The following is a 14,171-nucleotide window of genomic DNA, read 5'->3' on the forward strand; positions in this document are numbered from 1 at the left end:
CTGTCATTCAGAAAATTGCCTTCTGGATCAGATGATGATGATGTGTGAAAATATCATGGCATAACTAATCAGCTGGACACCAAATGTGCATCCAACAAGTATTATGCATAATCATTGAAGAACCACGTTATTGACAACATCGATTTAGGTTTTAAGTATCAAGGTAAGGTGACTCTTTCGGGTTAGAGGCATTCGACCTTGCAATTAAATACATCATTTTGGATTTGTGTGCCCATGAAAACTGTTTTCACGCCATAAGATAAGGAGACACAACATGTTATGTAGTTTCTGATATCTCTATACAACAAACTGTCCAACAGCTAGATCCAGGATTCTTACAGGGTTCAAGTTCAATGTATAACTTAACTGATTGTGTAATATGTTATATAATGACAACTTACACTACCATAAATACAAGGACAGAAAGTAATATTTTGTCACATGATTTTGGACAAATCCGTCAAGACACCAACCATGATAGTGTGTGAAACAGGTTGTAAATCAACTCGTGAATTTGACTGAATATAGCTATGATGCCCCCTTCTATCTTCATGTATTGACATTAAAAAAATGATCAATGACTTATCAACATCTGCAACAAGTTGTCCAGTGTAGGAAATCCTCCCTGGTACCCTAGTACATAGAAAGACCCGTTTACACTATACACATAGCTTATGCTTGGTTCCACCTTGACATCCCTGTTCTACTTGCCTCAATAAATGAAATGCTAGAACATTGGTCACCAGGATTAGCTATTTGTAACTAGCCTCTTCATACTTGCATAAAGGTGCGAGATAGACACATGTTCATTATAGTCATAATGAGTTGTGATGCCATGGTCGCTGCCTTGACTAAGATCATCCAGAAAAGTACAGGGCCTGTTGTATTTATTCGCATAATAATGAAGTCAGATTGATGAATGTAGTTTATATTCAACCTCATTTTCATTCAAATACAGTATATCCAAAGTGTACTCTATTTTCATGTGGTGAAAAGTGTACTGCAGTATCCCTTCACGAGCATACACTTGATTTTCATATGTCAATAAGTGTACTTCAGTATACTTACAAAAAGTATACTTTTCATGTCTTCAAAAAAGGTCTTTAGTATACTAGTATACAATAAATGAACTAGAATATCATGTACTTCAAAGTACTAGATTTTCATGTAACGAGTGTTTGCAAAAAGCAAGACCACACTAGAAATCTGACATACTTATTATTGTTCTCAATAAGGAAGTAGTTAGCTTATATTTCCTGAAAATTATACCTGCCTGCCAGTAAACAAAAAAGCTCTTCAATGAGGAAATACTTTCCAATATTCAGCTACTTGTCTTTTCAAATAAAAGTATATCTGAATACTTACTTTGAAATGTATGTGAAAGTAATTGAGATATTTTAATTAGTCATTTAACCCAGGTCTGGTTCTACCAATACAATCCTTTCAGAAATACACAAGTGATTAGAGGAGAGGGGTTAGGGGCTAAGCACTAGATCTCTGGAACAGAAAATGTAACAAGTTTAGTTTTTATGATGAGGCAACTGTCTGTGTAAACAGACAATAAAACACTATCTGATGTACTCCATTCATGGAAAATCCCATGGGGTAAATCCCAGTAGTCTTAAAAAATATATCTTCTTGTCTCCCCCTAAACACAAACTGCATAATTAGGAAATGATTTATTGAACATTTGCCACCAGACATACAGTATCAGTTAAATATAGACAGCTTCAACCTGGAGCCGTTTCTATCCCTTCATCTTTAAACATCAGGGACAGACTCCTTTTACAAACCCTCCTCTCTCCGCTCTCTGTAGTTACACACACACAGACAGTGTGATAATCGATCCCTCCCTAGTCCGCCCCTACCCCGAAGTCTTTTGGTTTTCTGTCTTCTAATAGAGAGTAGAATACGGGTGCATCTCAATAATCAAACAAGGTTTCCTCTCCTCACACCGCTCCCTTCCTCTGCACTACTCTGTAAAGACTGGACAGGTGAAAGGTCATACCCAGTAGGGTTAGAACATCATATTGCTTTCTCTTAAGAGAGGGAGACACTTGAGATGCACAGTAGGTAGTGAAAGCAGTTTCCGTTCTGAAAGCATGGTTAAGAGGCTAAATTGCCCCTAAACACTGACACAGGGTCAGATACAGTGAGCTCAAAAAGTATTGGAACAGTGAATTTTTGCTGCCGTTGTCATTTTGGCTCTGTACTGCAGCCCTTTGGATTTGAAAATGCACAACGACTACGAGGTTAAAGTGCAGACTGTCATAGAATACACTTCTACATTGATGTGGATGCTACCATGATTATGGATAATTCTGAATGCCTCGTGAATAATGATGAGTGAGAAAGTTACAGATGCACAAATATCATACCCCTAAAACATGCTAACCTCTCACCATTACAATAACAGGGGACGTTAGCATATTTTAGGGAGGGGGGTGTGTGATATTTGTGTCTAACTTTGTCATATCATTATTCACAAATCATTCAGGACTATCCATAATCATGGTAGCATCCACATTAATGTAGAAGAGTTTAAAACATTATATTCTTATTTACACTAAAAACTCACTACAAAATGACAATACAATATTTACCATTGATTTCTATTGGGCACAAAATAATCTAAAACACAACCAAAACAAACAGCAAATGCATTCAACAAATGTGTAGTCACAAGCTTGATGTAGTCATTGTGTGATATGAATATGGGACCAAATACTTCTTACTACTTTAATACACAAGTGAATTTGTATGAAATACTTTTGGTCCCCTAAAATGGGAGGACTACGTACAGAAAATGCTTTAATTTCTAAACAATTCACCCGATATGGATGAAAATACCCTCAACCTAAAGCTGACAGTCTGCACTTTAACCTAAAGGTAATCTGATCCTGGATATGTGGTTAGGGGCAACTTCTACCTTGAGCCTAATGTAAAGTAATCACATTAATATATATTATCAAAAATGGCAATTAGTCTGACAAATGCCTCGTCTCCTCTACTTCTAACAAGACCAGGTGTGTGTTCAACATGTAGGGCCAGGAAGATACCAGTATCATTAATAACGTGGCAAGAAACAAAAAGCTAATTTTACATCTTTAGGAACAGCCCTAATGTTAGAAACTAATATTATTATCTTGTTACATGTATTTAATTTCTAAGATAGAGCACAGAATATTTTACATACAGCAAGTTTTTATAGGACCAAAGAAAAATTGAAAAAAATATTGTCATACTGTTATCGTCACAGCCTGATCAACAAGACTGTCCCAAAACTTTAAAATGCTGATTCACACAATTAAACAGTAGCTAGGGATAACAAAAAAAAGCTATCACATATGCTGAAGTTCTTCAGCTAGCTTTTGGCCATTAAAACATTCACTAACGTTAGCTAACAGTTTAAAAGCTGACGTATTTCACTGCTAACATCAGCCTTGTTGAACGCACCTCAAGGGTATAAATTAAAACTGTCTGGTCAAAATCAAGCCTCTATTGTACATTTAAATCTGGTAGAAGGTGCTCTCCGATCATATGCCATTTTTAATGTTGCTTCGTTGGAAGATTGGATGGCCTGTCCAAGGCAAGCCTACAGACACATTCAGACAAAGACACAAACACAGGAGACATTGATTAGAAATCACTGGCCACTTTAAGAAATGGATCACTAGCCAGTTGAATAATGTTCCGTATCTAGCATTACCCATCTCATATGTATAAACCGCACTCTTCTACGGTATCTTAGTCACTTTTAAATTGTGTCTACATAGTGCATCACCCATTTCATATGTATATACTGTATTGTATTCTAGACTACACCCCTGTGTCACGACTCCCGCCGAAGTTGGCTCCCCTGCCTGTTGGGGCGGTGCTCGGCGGTCGTCGTCACCAGCCTACTAGCCGCCACCCATCCCCTTTTCTGTTAGTTTAGTCTTATGAGTTGCACCTGTTCCTGTTTGTGTTTCCTTGATTTGCTTTCCTATTTAAACTTGTGTAGCCCGCCCTTGTTTGTGCGGGATTAATTTTAGTTCACGTCTTGTATCGGAGGTGTTATTGTGCTCCGGACCGTTGCCACCCTGTGTTTGGGTTGGTCTGTGTTTTCCGCCCTGTGTTTTGGGTTGGTCTGTGTTTTCCGCCCTGTGTTTTGGGTTGGTCTGTGTTTTCCGCCCTGTGTTTTGGGTTGGTCAGTGTTTTCGCCCTGTGTTTTGGGCATGACCATTTTGTGCCGGATTAAAGTGCATTTCTCCGTGAACCCTCTGCTCTCTGCGCCTGATTCCTACCTTCCCCTCCTAGTCAGCCGTGACACACTGGCTGTCAAACAGCCATCTCCAGCACATCAGAGGCTGCTGCCTATAGACAGATTAGGAATCACTGGACATTTTTAAGGAAATGAAACACTAGCCACTTTAATCAAGGACGTAATGTCTCTCCGTATCTTGCATTATTAATCTCATATGCGTAAACTGTACTATTCTGCGGTATCTTAAGTCACTTTAATTGTTTGTAAATATTGCATCGCCCATGTATATACTGTACTCTATACTATGCCACTGTATCTTAGTCCAATGCTGCTCTGACATATGTATATATATTCTTAATCCATTTCTTACTCAGATTTACATGTATTTTGGGTTTATCTTGTGAAACTGTTAGATGTTACTTGTTAGATATTACTGCACTGTTGGATCTAGAAGCACAAGCATTTCGCTACACCCGCAATAACATCTGCTAAACACGTGTATGTGACTAATAAAATTTGATTTGAAGAGAGAGGAGGCTGTCAGTGGACATAGACAGTAGCACCAGCATAATAAACAATCTCCCACCATAGAGTTAGTTAGAGATCTCAACTTTGTATCTGTCCCATTATGGCTTCTGTGACAGCACAGGCAGTGCCATTGAGGCTATCTCCATTTTGAAGTAGTCCATTTTGAAGTAGTCCATTTCTTTCTTCTTTAAAAAAAGCATAAACTTTATAATGGTGAATTTCCGCCACCTGCAGTACTGGAGTCCTGAACCAAATCTTGTGCGTCATTCATTTATTGTGGCCACTAGATGGCAGTGATACATCTTAAAGCCATTTACAAACTGGGTAACCGAATTTGAAGAAGCAGCCAATGCTCTGCTCATTCATTGGCGCTGATACCTCCCAACCCATAGGAATCGCCACTCACTTGTCCACTTCAAAATGATGGAAGCCCTCAATGGCAATGTTCATGCAACAACAGGTTATATTCAACTCTCTCTCTCTATGTCTATGTCTCACACACACAAACCCCTATTGTACCTATATGACGGTCTTGAAGGTCTGCAGAATGAGGTTGGTTTGGTGGATCAGTCTGTTTGCACTGATGAACACGTTGATCGCCCTGGAAACAAGGATGGTTCATTTATATTGTTATTTAACGACTGCAAATAAAACAAAAACGCAATGTCATCAAAACAGTTGTTTCAAAATAGCCCTGACATTTCAAACCTGATTAAATAATTGGTTTCTCATGGTCATCGTAAAATAAACAGTTAGTAAGAACATTCCCACTACTAAAATTATTAGTATTAATGTACACTGAACAAAATATAAAACGCAACATGCAACAATTTCAAAGATTTTACTGAGTTGCAGTTCATATACGGCAGTGGTCACCAACCGGTCGATGGCGCAATTGGCGGTGCACTTGATTCAGAAGCCCTGCGCACCGGCAGATCTGTGGCTAAATCGAGTGTGCCCACAACTTCCAGCAAAGTTTGATACTAGCTACATGAGATTTCATAACTTATAAAAACCATGAGCAGAGAGAGACTGACAAAGAATACAGCAAAGGGCTGCTGTTTTTATGACTTTTTATTCAGCAGTCAACACTGTTTTTATTCAACACAATTACAAAACATAAAACGTACTCTGTACTACCACTCGCGCTGCAGCTGTGATTAATTAGTAGCCAAGTGTATCGATAGCCCTGCGTTTTTATTGTTATTAGCAGCTCATCGTGTCTATTTGAATATATCATTTTCTCTGGTCATAGGAACAACATGAATTTGTTGTTGTTTGACTTGTTTTGCCATCCGGTGGAAGGCGGTGTCCCCTCTCTCTGGTCAGTCTCACCGGAGGAAAGTCAAGGAAGGACAGAGCAGGGACCGTGAGAGGCAGACCCTCTGCTGCTCTCTCCCTCCCTCCGCTGAGACTAATGCCGTGTTCAAAACAACTAGGAACTCTGAAATTTCAGACTTCCGACTTCAGTGCGTTCAAGAGAACAGGGAACTCTGGGAAAAAAACTAAATGCGACTGGGAAAAATGATTTTGAACTGGGGATTGAGTTGATCAGGCTATTGATTGTGGCCTGTGGAATATTGTCCAACTCTTCTTTAATGGCTGTGGAAAGTTGCTGGATATTGAAGAGAACTGGAACATGCTGTCGTTCCTGAGCATCCCAAACAGGCTCAATGGGTGACATGTCTGGTGAGTGTGCAGGCCATGGAAGAACTGACATTTTCAGTTGCCAGGAATTGTGTACAGATTTTTGCGACATGGGGCTGTGCATTATCATTCGGAAACATGAGGTGATGGTGGCGGGTGAAATGCACGACAATGGGCCAGGATCTCGCCACGGTATCTGTGCATTCAAATTGTCATCGATAAAATGCAATTGTGTTCGTTGTCCATAGCTTATGCCTTGCCGTACCATAACCCCACCGCCACCATGGGGCACTCTGTTGACAACGTTGACATCAGTAAACCACTCGCCCACATGACAATATACACGTCTGCCATCTGCCCGGTACAGTTGAAACTGAGATTCAGCCATGAAGAGCACACTTCTCCAGTGTGCCAGTGGCCATCGAAGGTAAGCATTTGCCCACTGAAGTCTGTTACAACGTCAAACTACAGTTAGATCAAGGCTTTGGTGGAGGACGACGAGCATGCAGATGAGCTTCCCTGAGACGGTTCAATTTCTGCAGAAATTCTTCGGGTTGTGTAAACCCAGCTGTCCAGGTGGCTGGTCTCGGACGTACCCGCAGGTGAAGAAGCTGGATGTGGAGGTCCTGGGCTGGTGTGGTTAGATGTGGTCTGCGGTTGGACGTATTGTCAAATTCCCAATTCTCTGGCAAGAGCTCTGGGGGAAATTCCTGCAGTCAGCATGCAAATTGCACGCTCCCCCAAAACATGGCACCTGTGGCAGTGTGTTGTGTGACAAAACGGCACATTTTAGAGTAGCCTTTTATTGTCCCCAGCACAAGGTGCACCTGTGTAATGATCATGCTGTTTAATCAGCTTCTTGATATGCCACACCTGTCAGGTGGATGGATTATCTTAGCAAAAGAGAAATGCTCACTAACAGGGATATCAACAAATTTGTGCACAACATTTGAGAGAAATACGCTTTTTGTGCATATGGAACATTTCTAGGACCTTCTATTTTAGCTTATGTAACATGGGACCAACACCTTATATGTTGCGTTTAAATGTTTGTTCAGTGTATTTTTGCTGTGGGTTTAGTAAGTGCTGTTTTGTGAAGAAAAAAAATCCCCCAATCACAATTCACTGCTATCGATAAGCATATATCCATCCATCTATTCAGCTTCCTTATGAATCTACTCTACATGACTCACTTTCCATCTTTGAAGTATGTTTTGAGGGTGTCGCTGAAGCTTTTGGAGTATTTGACAAACTCCTTCTTCTGGTGCTCAAGAGCCTGGACACACAGAATAGACAGACAGCTGTGAACATCGCCTTCACAATGAGATCAGCTCTCCTTGCAGCCAATGATCACATTAAAGATAAGGAAGAAACAGAGTGTACAAAACATTAGGAACACCTTCCTAATCTTAAATTGCAACCCCTTTTGCCCTCAGAACAGCCTCAATTCGTCAGGGTATGGTCTCTACAAGGATGTTGAAAGCGTTCCACAGGGATGATGGCCCATGTTGACTCCAATGCTTCCCACAGTTTGTGTCAAGTTGACTGGATGTCCTTTGGGTGGTGGACCATTCTTGATACACACAGGAAACTATTGAGCGTGAAAAACCCAGCAGCGTTGCAGTTCTTGACACACTCAAATCTGTGCGCCTTGCACCTTCTACCATACCCTGGTTAAAAGCACATCAACATTTTTTCTTACCCATTCACCCTCTGAATGGCGCACACACACACAATCCATGTCCTTCTTTAACCCGTCTCCTCCTATTCGTCTACACTGATTTAAGTTCATTTAACAAGTGACATCAATAAGGGATCGTAGCTTTTCACCTGGATTAACCTGCTCAGTCTATGCCATGGAAAGAGCTGTTTTGTCCACTCAGTGTATATTCCACATCTCTGTGTGTCTTACCCTACGGTTCTGGTAGTGGTATTTCTTAAAGACGTTATTGACTGTATCCAGGAGCTCCTTTATAGCACTGGCGATGTCTCTATGGAAAACAACAACCAACACTAATCAAGAAGCAGGATGTCAAGGACATGCTAGTGAAGGTGTGTTTGTTAGTGTATACTGTGTGCGTGTACTCACTTAATTGTCTGTAGGAAGCGTACCCTGTCGTTGATCTCGTCAGGTATCTTACTGAGGATGTGTTTCAGAGCTCTGGATTTCTCATTTAGGTCCTGGAACTCCTGCTCTGGCCTGTCCACTAAGAACTCTACACACACACACACACACACACACACACACAGGGAATAGGACATATGAGTCCATTTAATAAACAACTACAAACATATTGAATCTCTTGTAAGCAGATGCTTAGTGCTGGTACTTTTCTACACTCACACACCTTCCACGTCATCTGCAGCCATGCGCAGCAGAGACTCTGTGTAGTTTATCTGAACGTTTTTCTTCTCCAGAATTTTCATTATGATGTCCTGAGTTAGGCCTGGGTTCTCCCTCTCTGCCTAGCAACACAAACACACAATTACACCTGTTGATTATTCAAGCTCATACGTTTATGAGGTAAGGGGTTAGATGTCAGGGATCGTGTGTTTGTGTGTCTTACCTTGATGAAGGCTGCCCTCAGTGTCTGGGCAGCTGACAAGTTGATCCTCTCCAGCTGCCAAACCAACACACACACACACACATCATTAGAGGTTGACAAGAACAAACACACTCATCCAGGGTTCGACATACAAGGCTGCCTGCTGGTCCGGGGAGGTTTTGGAAGCCCACTGGGCCAGTCAATCATCCACACCAGTGGCCCGCTTGGATCAGTGAAAAAAATATAAATATATTGTTATTTTCAATCAAGGCTATATAATTGATGAAAAAACAGGAATTCCTGAAGCTGCTAGTTCGTTATATAGATTATTTATCTGCCGCACACACAGCCTCATTTGAGTGGAATCATCTGTCGGGCAGCAAGGCTGCGCAGCTCTCAACTGTCCTGATTCTTTTGCAACAGACACCATTTATTCCAAACGCTCTTCAACGTAAAAGCTGTTGGGTTCTTAAACGGAAGTTGTACCATAGTCCCATGTACCAACACCACAGTCGCCTCCAAACTCATCACCAAGCTCACGACCCTGGGACTAAACATCTGCCTCTGCAATTGGATCCTGGACTTCCTGATGGGCCACACCCAAGTGGTGAGTGTAGGCAACAACACATCCGGCACGCTGATCATCAACACGGGGGCCCCTCAGGGGTGTGTGCTTTGTCCCCACCTGTACACCCTGCGTGGACGTGCATGACTCTAACATCATCATCAAGTTTGCTGACAACACAACAGTGGTACGACTGATCACCGACAACGATGACGCAGCCTATAGGGAGGAGGCAAAGAGACCTGACAGCGTGGTGCCAGGACAAGAACCTCTCCCCCAATGTCAGCAAGACAAAGGAGCTGACCGTGGACAACAGGAAACGGAGGGGTGAGTACACCCCCATCCACAGACGGGGCTGTAGTGGAGCAGGTCGAGAGCTTCAAGTTCCTCACTGTCTAAATCACTAAGGAATGATCATGGTCCACACACACCCACACAGTTTTGAAAAGGGCATGACAGCACCTGCCCTCAGGAGGCTGAAAAAATGTGGCCTGGACCATTGAGAGCATCTTGACAGGCTGCAACACCGCTTGGTACGGCAACTGCAAGGCACCTGATCTACACAGGGTGGTGAGTATGGCCCAGTACATCACTGGGGCCAAGCTTCCTGCCATCCAGGACCTCTATACCAGGCGGTGTCAGAGGAAGGCCCTAAACATTGTCAAAGACTCCCTTGTCATAGACTGTTCTCTCTGCTACCATAAACAAGTGGTACCGGAGTGCCAAGTCTAGGTTCAAAAGGCTTCCTAACAGCTTCTACCCCCAAGCCATAAGACTCCTGAGTAGCTAATCAAAGGGCTACCCAGACCCCTCTTTAACACTGCTGCTACTCTCTGTTTATTATCTATGCATAGCCACTTTAACTCTACCTACATGTACATATTACCTCAATTACCTCGACTAACCGGTGCCCCCCCGCATATTAACTCTGTACCGGTAACCCCCTGTATATAGCCTCTCTTGTTATTTTACTGCTGCTGTTTAATTATTTGTTACTTTATTTTCCATTTTTTATTTAACACTTATTTTAATTTTTTTAACTTCTTAAAGCATTTTTGGGTAAGGGCTTGTAAGTAAGCATTTCAATATAAGGTCTACACAATGATTCTCTACCCTATACTTGCTTGTTTTGTCACAAACTGAAATTAGGCGAACTATTCGAATTTTAGCTACCAGGAAATGGCGGGGAGATTTCTGCATAGTGTATCGTTAACTCTGCATTGTTGGAAAAGAAAGAACCCCTAAGTAAGAATTTCACTTTTAGTCAGTGGTGTAAAGTACTTAAGTAAAAATACTTTGAAGCACTACTTAAGTAGTTTTTGGGGGTATCTGTACTTTACTATTTTTGACAACTTTTACACTATTACACTACTACTTTTACAACTTTTACACTACATTCCTGAAGAAAATTATGTACTTTTTACTCCATACATTTTCCCTGACACCCAAAAGTACTCGTTACATTTTGACAGGAAAATGGTCCAATTCACCCACTTATCAAGAAAGCATCCCTGGTGCCTCTGATCTGGCGGACTCACTAAACACAAATGCTTTGTTTGTTAAATTAATATCTAAGTCTTGGAGTGTGCCCCTGGCTATCTGTAAATGTTAAAAATATATAAAAATAATATGCTGAGCCATACTCACCACCCTTTTGCATAATATAAGGACTTTGAAATTATTAATACCTTTACTTTTGATACATAAGTATATTTTAGCAATTCCGTTTACTTTTAATACTGAAGTATATTTAAAACCAAATACTTTTAAACTTTAACTCAATTAGTATTTTAATGGGTGACTTTCACTCAAGTTATTTTCTATTAAGGTATCTTTACTTTTACTGATGTATGACTTTTCAGTACTTTTTCCACCACTGCTTTTAGTCTACACCTGTTGTTTACCAATCATCTGACAAATACAATTTGATTTGTATGGTTTCCACGCATTGCCATTCCAATCTGAATAGTTTGCGAATGTTTGGCACAAGCCTGCTACGTTAAGCACAAGCTGCACATCTATAAATGATAACTTCGTCCATGCTCTAAAGTGGAGTGAAGTCCACAGGGTTCCATATTTCAACTTCTTCCAGCCACTCATTTTTTTTTTAAAGGAGAGACACGACTGAACTACAACTTCCGTTTAAGAATAAAATGGAAATCAACAGCATTTGGAGTAAACGGTTTCTGTTGCAAAACGTTTTCCAACTAGCACGTGAAAAATAATTGTTGTGGACTTAGAACATCCCATTTTTTTTTGCTTTTCTATAAGAAAACGTGTGATTTAGAGAGTGGAAACCAGAAAACACTATAGGAAAACTCGGAACCCCGGACAAACAAAACCTTGAAAACAGAATTCAGCGTAATGTAATGAAACAGAAGGAAGCAGGTCTCGAACCCTCGACCTTCTAGCCCGAGGTCCGGCGCACTATCGACTGTGCCGCAAAAGCATGCTCGTGCGTCAGGGTCGATTTCCGAGCGTATAAACTCAGGGTCGATTTCCGAGCGTATAAACTCAGGGTCGATTTCCGAGCGTATAAACTCAGGGTCGATTTCCGAGCGTATAAACTCAGGGTCGATTTCCGAGCGTATAAACTCAGGGTCGATTTCCGAGCGTATAAACTCAGGGTCGATTTCCGAGCGTATAAACTCAGGGTCGATTTCCGAGCGTATAAACTCAGGGTCGATTTCCGAGCGTATAAACTCAGGGTCGATTTCCGAGCGTATAAACTCAGGGTCGATTTCCGAGCGTATAAACTCAGGGTCGTTACAGTAAGATAAAACAGATTTTAAAGGGCCTTAGAACTGACTGTTGAAAATCACCAACAAGAACACCCTTTTAGAGATTGATTGTTTTGAGGGGGGTAAATATTACATTGTCAAGTTAAAATGTTATTATTTGTGTATGGAGAGTAGGTTATAGGCTTTACGCTAGCTTGCTCAGCCCGCAAATTTAAAACAAACCACTACTTGAACATTTACAGGAATCTATATTAGAAAAAACACTGACACACACATTACCTCGTTAAAAACTGGGTACATGACAGCGTAAAGCGTCATGGAGACCATGGAGTTTGTCTCGGTTTCAATCCTCATCTCTTCCATGGTCATCCTCCAAGGAGGTGCAGAGAATACACACTCACTTTTTCCTCTCTTTCACTCTCTCACACACACACGCACAGAGAGCGAGAGAGAGAGATAGAGAGAAGTTCCAAGAGTCCCCAGAGTGACAAGAGCCTAGAGAGAGAGAGAGATTTGTGCCCTGTTGCCACAAGGGCAACCAGTGAAAAACAAACACCATTGTAAATACAACCCATATTTATGTTAATTTATTTTCCCTTCTGTACTTTAACTATTTGCACATCATTTTAACACTTTACATAGCTATAATGACATTTGAAATGTCTCTATTCCTTTGAAACTTTTGTGAGTAATGTTTACTGTTCATTTGATTGTTTATTTCACGTTTGTTTATTATCCATTTCACTTGCTTTGGCAATTTAAACATGTTTCCCATGCCAATAAAGCCATTTGAATTGAATAGAGAGAACTTTGTCTATGTTGTCATGTAGACAGACCTAAGGCGTTATTAACTTCCTCTTCTACTGTGACATGATTAGCTACTGTACACAAGAACGTTACCATGCAAGTTAACGTTAAACATGTTCGGTTCCTAAGAAGCTAGCTAACTTAACTGTCACACATGCTCGCTAACATTAGTTACCAAAGTTTGGTAACTAACTACATAGCTAGTTTTCAGATTATATGTCAATTTAGGCGGACCTTTAACTGTGAAAATCACCAAGGAATATAGCTAACATTAACTAGCTAACGTCACCCATCAGTATCATGCTCTACTGTAGCTAATTAGTTACGCTTGAGCAACTCGCAAATGTGTGGCTAATGCACTGTCATTCAGTAGAGATAAGTCTAACGGTCAAATGGTGGTTATCTTAACTAACCACAGATAGTTACCTTTCTTGTCACCGTTCTAATAGCGAGAATGTCTGGTTAGCTGCGTTGTTATCATCAACTTCTCCTTCAGCGACACTTCCGGGTCACGGAATTTTGGAAACGCTCTAAATAAAAGTCCCCAACATAATAGTAGAAAAGTGTCAATAACCTCAATTATTCATGATACATTAAAAATAATTGTCGAAACACGAACAATGATTCATATTTTTTCAAATTTAAGTGACATTTGCATTAAATGTTCCAAGGTCGAATAAATGCCCACAATGAAAATCATTGTGCATTTTGCATACAGCATACAATGACATTCTACACGATTCTGTGCTTCCAACTTTGTGGCAACAGTTTGGGGGAAGCCCTTTCCTGTTTCAACATGACCATGCCACCGTGCACAAAGCGAGGTCCATACAGAAATGGTTTGTCGAGATCGGTGTGGAAAAACTTGACTGGCCTGCACAGAGTCCTGACTTCAACCCCATCGAACACCTTCGGAATGAATTAGAATGCCGACTGCGAGCCAGGCCTAATCACCCAACATCAGTGCCCAACCTCACAAATGCTCTTATAGCTGAATGGAAGCAAGTCCTCGCAGCAATGTCCCAACATCTAGTGGAAAGACTTCCCATAAGAGTGGAGGCTGTTATGGCAGCAAAGGGGGGGGGGGGGGG

General features: G+C 41.1%; 1 protein-coding gene across 8 annotated transcripts; it reads right to left on the reverse strand.

Moving 5' to 3' along the window:
• Window positions 1–1,378: 1,378 nt before the first annotated feature.
• Window positions 1,379–13,591, reverse strand: LOC139412942 (programmed cell death protein 10-B-like). Of its 8 annotated transcripts, none has more exons than XR_011634744.1 (10): window positions 13,507–13,591; window positions 12,553–12,793; window positions 8,989–9,042; window positions 8,770–8,887; window positions 8,511–8,637; window positions 8,334–8,412; window positions 7,615–7,697; window positions 5,294–5,375; window positions 2,851–3,595; window positions 1,379–2,321 (listed from the first exon to the last, which is right to left on the reverse strand). XR_011634744.1 is itself a non-coding variant. In XM_071159841.1 (9 exons), the coding sequence occupies exons 2-8, from the start codon at window positions 12,640–12,642 to the stop codon at window positions 5,294–5,296; spliced, it is 633 nt and encodes a 210-aa protein (XP_071015942.1). In that variant the 5' UTR covers window positions 12,643–12,793; window positions 13,507–13,591; the 3' UTR covers window positions 1,379–3,595. The 8 variants fall into 8 exon arrangements, 3 of the variants coding, with proteins under 3 accessions (XP_071015942.1, XP_071015943.1, XP_071015944.1); XR_011634746.1 differs by having other exon boundaries at window positions 12,553–12,768; window positions 13,507–13,586; XR_011634747.1 differs by having other exon boundaries at window positions 1,665–2,300; window positions 12,553–12,768.
• Window positions 13,592–14,171: the final 580 nt, after the last annotated feature.

The sequence above is a fragment of the Oncorhynchus clarkii genome, chromosome 7 (assembly GCF_045791955.1).
Source record: "Oncorhynchus clarkii lewisi isolate Uvic-CL-2024 chromosome 7, UVic_Ocla_1.0, whole genome shotgun sequence".
Classification (NCBI taxonomy): Eukaryota; Metazoa; Chordata; class Actinopteri; order Salmoniformes; family Salmonidae; genus Oncorhynchus; species Oncorhynchus clarkii.

Bases quoted from the DNA above. Each gene is read 5' to 3' on its own strand.
- LOC139412942 (XM_071159841.1), bottom strand. From the start codon at position 12,642: ATGACCATGGAAGAGATGAGGATTGAAACCGAGACAAACTCCATGGTC. The intron at 8,888-8,988 runs GTAAGACACACA...TTGTGTTGCTAG, and splicing joins TGAGGGCAGCCTTCATCAAG to GCAGAGAGGGAGAACCCAGG. The intron at 8,638-8,769 runs GTGTGTGAGTGT...GTGTGTGTGTAG, and splicing joins GGCTGCAGATGACGTGGAAG to AGTTCTTAGTGGACAGGCCA.